Here is an 8543-nt window from a genome sequence, read left to right on the forward strand (position 1 = left end):
AAAACATAATGATTCGTATAACGTTGGACTTCCGATAGTATCAAACAATATAAACCGTTGGTAGCATTAAACCTTAACAACACGTTAGCATGTTCGCGAACGTGGAGCCACATGAACGTGATGTGTGGAAGTGGCAGTGTTGACTGGGTGGTCGTGAAGAAAACGCGGTCAACTCGCTTGGGGCCGGGGTACGATAGTTGGTGCTTAAGATTATGTCCTATAATGTTGTATAAAATACTTATTAATAAATTATTATTATTAAAGTCTAATCCTCTATTTTAATTACTATTTTTCTATACACATTTTGAGTTTGACAGATTTTTTTTTTAAAAAAAAATTATTTCTTCATCTCTCGTTCATCTTTTTTTAAATCAAACAAATCCAATGTTGATTTGAAAAATAAAAAATAAAAAAAATAAGGATGAATGAGATATGGAGAATTATCAGGTCTCTTTTAATTTTTTTTTTTAGAAAACTTCATTTAAGACCTTTGAATTACTACATATTTTGAGAAGACTTTCTCAATTTTATCATTTGTCCTTTCAATTTGATGCAATGTATTTCTTTCAGTCAAATTTTAAACGTTAAAAGTGATAAAATAACCTTTTATGTCTCTAAATTTTTTATAAAATTTTAAATTTATCTTTAATTTCAAATTAAAAGTAAAAAAAAAAAAAAAAAAATCGAAAGGTAATTTAATCTTTTTAATAATTTTCGTTAGAAATTAATGACTAAATCTGATATAATGTCTCGCAAACATAGCCAAAAAAACAAATTAGGTCGTCTTACATTAGTTTTGATTTCAGCTTACATACGGCTTTAATGGGTCAACAACCTTCTTATCGATGAGGAGTGCCGATTGAGTGATTTTGCTAAAGTGTTGTAAAGAAGAAAAATAATAATTAAAAATAATAAAAACATTTGTCTGTATTAAGTAAATATATAAAATATGAAAAATGTAGAGAATATGGCGGAGATGCTCCAATAATCCGATCCTTCTGCGACATCTCCAACAGCTAATGTGGCCGCTGCCCAATTCCTCTTAGGTCTTGGGTTCATCGCCAGTCAGAAACAAGCACGTGACGAGCAACGCGATGAGACGTCGATCTCTTCCACGCGTCGTCTCCTTACTGCAGTAACTGCAGGGTTGCAACTGCAGAGGATGAAGACTTTCCTTAAGTTCCCGATGTTCGTTGCTCGGTCGTCTCTCTCTGTCTCTCTCGGTGGAGCTGGCGGGAATGTTGTGTTCAGGGCCAAATGCCGAAAAGCGGGGCCTCTGCAACTCTGAAAAGTAAGCATCATCTTATGGCCTAATGTTGGGTACCCTTTACGGAGTTATTGAAAAATCGTTCATTAATTGCACGAATTTATTTGTTGTTGTTCCTACGCCCATTTCCATTTTGGGATGAGATATTGACATATAGTTAATGATTAATGATTGTTTGAAATTTTGCTCCTTTATTTGACTGTTAAATGTCTTCATTAATGTTGGGAAACAATTTCCAAAAAAGAAAAAGGGTTTTATTTCCTTTTTGGTGCCTTATTTTGCTAATTTTGATTAACTGTGCTTAGGAATTGGAAGCATCGGTTTCAATGCCTTGCGCTTTGAGCTTAATCATTGTACATTAAGGATTGTTTGTAAAAGATTTGAGCTTTGTGTGGTCAATTATATGTTGAAATTGTGCGACACACAGCACAAATTCCAACTCGGGCTAAAACGCACTGGTTCAGCTTGCCTTATTTATTATTATTATTATTTTTTATTTTTTTTGTGGTGTGGAGGATATTTATTGGAGCCCCAAGGTTGTTTTACACGAACATAAAGAAGGGAATAAACATCAAAGGAAGAATTCTCTTTAGTCAGAAGAACAGAGTAACATATTTACTGAAAAAGATAGCAATAAAGAGGGAGTTTTACACATAATGATATAAGGGTTTCAGTACTCTAGCACTGTTTTGATGCTTCTCTCTCTTTTCTTTTGTTCTTTTTCTTTCTTCTTTTCTTTATGAGCTATAGTAACCATGTCGAGTCAAATTTTTCTTTGTGATTAATGGCATTTAGTCGGTTGTTCCTTCAGATGCATGGTAGTTTATTGCTCCAATCTCATCACTTGGGTCACTAAGAATCCTGTGTGCATGTAAAGTTGGAGTTGATATCTAAGTTTATGTACCACATGATCCACTTAGTGACTTATTGCTGTAGAAGGAGTATCTTTTCCTTTTTCCTCTTCTTTTTGGTGTCAGGATTAAATCCACTAGCATATTACACTTTGTTGTATTCATGATAGAACACCAATGGAGTCAGGTATAATCTGATTCCTTGCTGCTTGTGTTTCAAGGGTAAATTTTTGTCTCTTACGGAGATTATTTCCTTGCTTGAAATAAGCAGATAAGGCACCATGGTCTATGTGAATCAATCATACTCTTCTGGTTGGTTGAGCATAATGCCTAATAGTCATCTTTTATGCAGGAATTATCCTTGCAGTTGTGAGAAGATGATAGGAAGCTTGGTATTTGTGAGTACTTTTTGAGCATAATATTAACATATCTTCAGTCTCAAAAAGGATGGTTCTGATAATGCAAACCATACAATCATCACTCATGATAATTTGGATCATGATATTAGAGATTCCCTTAAGTGGGTTGCATGTAATAATGGGTCGTATGAATTAACTCATCCTCAAATTGCATCAAAGGGACAAAGTCTTAAATCTTTCTTTATCAACATTTTTCAGTACTTTCATCTAATATTAGTCTTGACATCTTTCAGCTCAAACAGTCTTATTCAATTATGCAATTGCGGTCAAACACAGGAAGTAGGCTAGCAACTAGATTTAGAAGGTCGAAAGAACTACAAAAATGAGTCTTTACCCTTAAGTTGCAGTTTGTAGTTGCACAAGCTTTCAGGCTTGCCAAGAGACTTTGGAGCACTGTCAATTAATTTTAAGGAGTGCACGGTTGAGAAGGATGTTTTTTGAATAGATAATTCTAAGCTGCTGAACTGTGTGCTTTCAGTTGTTGTACTATTGTTTCAGTCGAAAAAAGTCAAAAAGGAACTTCTTTTGCAGTTATAACGAGAATTGCTTCATTTGTTGTCTCTGGGGGGAAGAAAAGAATTAATAAAATGAAATCATGAGAAAATTAATAGACCTCAGTTCCGTTAACTTGAAACGATATTTGGTTTCTGGTGCTAACGTTGTCTATATCTTATTATTGGCAAGGACATTTAAGTTCTACCTGGATTCCCTAGGAATGAGGGATATATGTTAGGTTTTTAGCGTTGGCATATTTGATGCTCAAAACAGTGGTTGTAAATATTTATGAATTAGAGTTTTGGTTGTCCTCAAAGTGTTGTGCATTTATAAAGAACAGTGAACTCCGCCAGCAAGCTCGTCAGTTGTGGCATCCTGACAAGGTCACATTTGAAGGCTACCCGAGAGCCTCGTCAGCTAAGGTGTCAGCAAGTCGTCCTAACAAGATGGATTTTAGAAGAACCACAGAGAACTTCATCAGCTAAGGTGTTAGCAAGCTGTCCTGACGGGATGTTTTAAAGAAGCCACATAGAGCTTACTTAGCAAGACATCCTAACAAGAGCTGTTTTAATGAACTTCCCGAGAGTTCGCAAGCTAGGTCGTCAGCAACCTGTTTTGACGTGAGCTGTTTAGAAGGACTCCCGAGAAGCTCTTCAGCTATCTCATCAACAAGGACGTCTTGACGCCGCCACTGTTAAGCTATGAAATCCTAAAGTCGTGCTGACGAGTTCTTTATCTGTCCTGACACTATTGTGATATCTACATGTTTTGAGGTTTCACTTGACATGTTACACTAGGGTTTTTTTCTTGGGCTATATAAGGACTACTAAGCACGACTTCGAAGGTATTAGGCTGTTTGTTTATTTGTGCTAAGAGAGTCCTTTGTTTTTTAAGATGTGACTGTTAATTTTGTCTTGGAGTTTTGTTAAACCACACCAAAACACAAACCATAAACCTTCAGCCATCAGAGTTCCAGTAAAGGAGATCAAGTAAAGAGTTATCCAAAGGTTCTAGAAATGTTACTGTGGTAGAGAGCGAGTGAGCCACCTGTCTAGTACAAGGATGTGTTAACTACAACCTTTTGTAAGTGTAAACAATTTGTAATCTCTTAAATTTTATAGTGGGTTGATTTCCTGTGTTTAGTTACCCCAAAGTATTTTACCTTGGAGGAGTTCTTCAAAGGGTTTATGCCATCACCAAAATTGTGTGTTATATGATTAGTTTATCAGTTTCATTATTTTGGTGATTGTTTATGTGTGGTGTTTATTCTGCTAGTGGTGTATTGCTGCATAATTTTTTTAATTGGGCATAATTACTTCATAACGCCTATTCACCCCTCTTTAGGCTTGGTTGGGTCAAAACTGTGTTTTTCAATATCTATCACTAGATGAAGCTTAACTTTATATCACTATACTAGGTTAAGCATATAAAGAATAATCAAAGATGTTCTACCATTTTGTAGAGGTTCCTGTTCAGCTTTGGTTGTAGAGTATCTGCTATTACATTTTCTATCTTGTACAGTTATGCTATGTGTGGTAACCAATGTAAACCTAAAAATTGGATGAGTAATTCTCGGCTTAGGTGGTAAAAGATAGGATGGGATGGATTGACTTTAGGTTGAAACACTACCAACAAAATAAAGAAGTATCAAGTTGTATTACCTATTCCAAGGAAAGGCGCAAGCAGAAATGCCAGAGGATCACGGACTGCATAGGGCTGCATCTAAATATTGTTCAAATAACTAGTTAACAGATTTCTGGCTTGGCCTTAATAATTAATAAAAAATAATGGCCCTCCATGGAGATCTCATTTAAATGGCATCCAATGTGATTGATAAGATAAGAGGCACTAAATAGATATGGAAAATTCAAAATTATTTTGATTGGCAAACTGTTATTCTATCTCCTTTTAAGGAATTGCTACGAGATTTTGAATGTTCTCACCTATGTAATCTTTATGCTATAATTTGATCTGTCCTAATGTTGAAAAAGTAATCTGTGATTCCTACATTTTTTGCTTTGCACTGGCATTTGGGTGTGTGCACCAATTATTATTCTGTAGATCAATTTCAAAAGAAACACACAAAGGCTGGTATGCTTTATATAGGATTTTAATCACTTGGCTGTCTAGAATGTAGGAATGCTAATATATTGTGAATTTTTCCGTCCATATTGGAGAAGAGATTGCTTGTGCTTTGATGATTGGACGATATTGTACTGGAAAAGTTCCTTTCTGTAGGCATTTTCCTTTCTTTCTACATATTTCCAAATGCTGGTCATACTGGCTAGCTTCTACGTAATTTTATGTAGAGGTAATTAGTAGTCTCTGACATACATGTTTTTATGCAGGCGAACGATATTGGACGAGCCTTGATTTTTTCGGTAGTTGAATTGGCACAAGCATGTTAGGTACTTGTCCTCCTAATCATTCTCCTTCAAGTCATGGCAACAAGACCTTTCCGTCTCTCCTCCAGGCGACCACCACCTAAGTTCCTATTCATCATACTCCTGATACTTGTTCCTATCTGTGTGATTGGAATTTTCACCTATGGCCAGAAAATATCCTATTTTTTTCGTCCACTTTGGGACAGGCCCCCACCCCCTTTCAAGCGCCTCCCGCACTATTATGGAGAAAATGTATCAATGGACCACCTTTGCCGCCTCCATGGCTGGTCGTTGCGTTCCCAACCCCGCCGTGTTTTTGATGCTGTCATCTTCAGCAATGAATTGGACATACTGGAGATCAGGTGGCGCGAGCTTTATCCCTATGTCACAAAGTTTGTAATCCTCGAGTCCAACACCACTTTCACAGGCATTCCCAAACCTCTCTTCTTTGATTCAGACCGGTCCCGATTTGCTTTTGCCGAGGGAAAGATTGTCCATGATGTATTCTCCGGCCGAATTGCTGCTCGGGGATCGCATGAAGACCCTTTTGTACTTGAGTCTCAACAACGCCGGGCTATGAATGGATTGCTTCGCCGTGCCGGGATTTCCTACGGTGATGTTCTCATCATGTCAGATACTGATGAAATACCAAGCCCACAGACTGCAAAACTAGTGCAATGGTGTGATGGGGTGCCGCCGGTAATGCATCTTGAGCTCAAGCACTACATGTACTCATTCGAGTTCCCTGTGGACTACAGCAGCTGGCGGGCGACAACCCACATCTACGATCCATATACCTTCTACCGGCATTCACGCCAAACTGATGTTCTCTTCTCCGACGCTGGATGGCATTGTAGCTTTTGTTTTCGGCACATTCAGGAGTTTGTGTTTAAGATGACTGCTTATAGCCACGCAGATCGTGTGAAGCGGAGAGAATTTTTAGATCAGTCCAGAATCCAGAAGTGCATTTGTCGAGGAGATGATCTCTTTGATATGCTACCTGAAGAGTACACCTTCAAGGACTTGATTAAGAAGATGGGATCAATACCTCGTTCAGCTTCTGCAGTTCATCTTCCTTCCTCCTTGATAGAAAATGCAGATAAGTTTAGGTTCCTTCTACCGGGAGGGTGTATAAGAACACCGGAATGAAGGGTTTCAGGCCAGCCAAGTTTTAGATTTAGTTCAGTATGGAGCTTTTAGCTTTCATAAGGGGCATTAATGCTCTTGAAAAACTAGAGTTGGCCTGAATTTTTTTTTCAAGTAAATTAGTGGGCTACAAAAGGGAAGCCCTTTGATCTTAAACGAAATCCTCTCTTTATAGATGATTTTTTTTTTTTCCAAATAACTTGTACTGTTGAAAGGTATATGACTCGCTTTGTTTAGTGTATATTTCACTCCATCTGCAATTTGATATGAGCATACGCACTTTTCAGTTCTTACAGAAAATTGTTACTCACTGACTTTTGTGCCCCAAGTTTTGGATTACTTTGTTTGACTTTTTATTCTCTTTTAAAAACACATAATTTAAAAAACAAAGCATTCAAAATTATTTTTACTTTTGATTAATTCCCTCAAGTTTGGTCGTTCAGAAAATAAAATGAAAAAATCCTTATTTTCCACTCACTAGTGCCACAGTGACAACCATATCTCATCGTTTCGACTTATGCACCAAATTCTCCTAGAATTTTTCAATCGTTCATCTCATTTAAGTATTTAAAATAAGCAATGCTTTAGCATTTAATGAGGAAACGTAGCTTATTAAATTTTTTGAGGGTAGCTTCCTCATTAGATGATGAAATATGGCTTATTAAATTTTTTGAGGGTAGCTTTCTCATTAAATAATAAAACGTTGCTTATTTTAAACGCTTAGATGAGATAAACGGCTAAGATTTATGAATTCGAGAATCTCAAATTTAAAGAGAATTCAATGGGATCTCAATCCGAAGTTGGGACCCATCGAAGTTACATCGAAATCATTGGAACATAAGGGGAAAATAAGCTATTGGAGGTGTTTGGCTATCGAGCTACAAATTCAACTCTTTAGATTGATGTAGGTTGATTAAATAGTTTACGAGAATTCAACATTAGCTCAGTTGTATAAAAATTGAATAAGAGATGAGTTTTTAGAATTACTCTTAGCCGCCAGATGAATTTTTTTTTTTTTTAACAATTTTTTTTTTTTTTCAAATTTGTAAAAGCATTTTTGTCTTTTGAAAATTTTTAGGGTTTTTTTTTTGCCAGCCTTGAGGACATTTACAAAATTTAAAGAGGACAATGATACTGATAGTTTGGAGGGTACGTTAACTAAAAAACAAAAAAGGTAACTTCACTTACCCATAAAATTTCACGCGTTTTGCAAACACTCCTCAAAGTTTAAAAACTCTTATTTTGATGTATCAATCTTTTGATTTTTTTTTTTTTTTTTTCAATTATCCTCCTACGTTAGGATTTAACATAGGCGTGTAAAATTCTTAAAATCCCCTCATTTTCTATTAAAAACTATATTTTAAAAAAAAATAAAAATAAAAAATACTCCTGACTCGTGGGCTCACTGGTGGATTTAACCCATGCGCCTTGTGACCCATGGGTTAGGAAAAAAGAATTTTTTTTAATAGAAAATAAGGGCATTTTAGGAATTTTACACCTCTCCATTAAGAATTAAAAGAAAATCCTAATGAGAGGGGATAATTGAAAAAAAATCAAAAGATCAATACACCAAAGTGATAGTTTTTAAACTTTGAAGATGTTTACTAAAGTGATAACTTTTAAACTTTGTGATGTGTTTGCAAAATGTGTGACATTTGAGGGATAAAATAAAATAAAAAAAGATCGGCTTGCACTAGCCTACCCATATAAGACAAAAAAAAATAAAGGTCAATATGGGATTTCTTTTGTTTTTTCACCTTAAAACCGAATACCCTTACCCTTCTCTCTGGAGAATATTCAGTTCATGGCTAATATTTCTTCTTAGAAATATTAGATCCACAAATGAGACACATGTCTCACTAACAAAAAATAATAATAAAATACTATTTCATATTAAAAAAATATATAAAAAATAAAATAATAAAATAATAAGGGGTGGCCAGACTACCCCAGTTAGGGGTCCCATGGCCCTCCGGGGTGG

The 8543-nt window shown here is 35.8% G+C and overlaps 1 protein-coding gene across 1 annotated transcript; it reads left to right on the forward strand.

Moving 5' to 3' along the window:
- Positions 1 to 971: 971 nt before the first annotated feature.
- On the forward strand, positions 972 to 6848 carry LOC132165702 (uncharacterized). Its single transcript, XM_059576367.1, has 2 exons — positions 972 to 1291; positions 5381 to 6848. The coding sequence occupies exon 2, from the start codon at positions 5474 to 5476 to the stop codon at positions 6563 to 6565; it is 1092 nt and encodes a 363-aa protein (XP_059432350.1). The 5' UTR covers positions 972 to 1291; positions 5381 to 5473; the 3' UTR covers positions 6566 to 6848.
- Positions 6849 to 8543: the final 1695 nt, after the last annotated feature.

This window comes from Corylus avellana, chromosome ca11, assembly GCF_901000735.1.
Source record: "Corylus avellana chromosome ca11, CavTom2PMs-1.0".
NCBI lineage: Eukaryota > Viridiplantae > Streptophyta > Magnoliopsida > Fagales > Betulaceae > Corylus > Corylus avellana.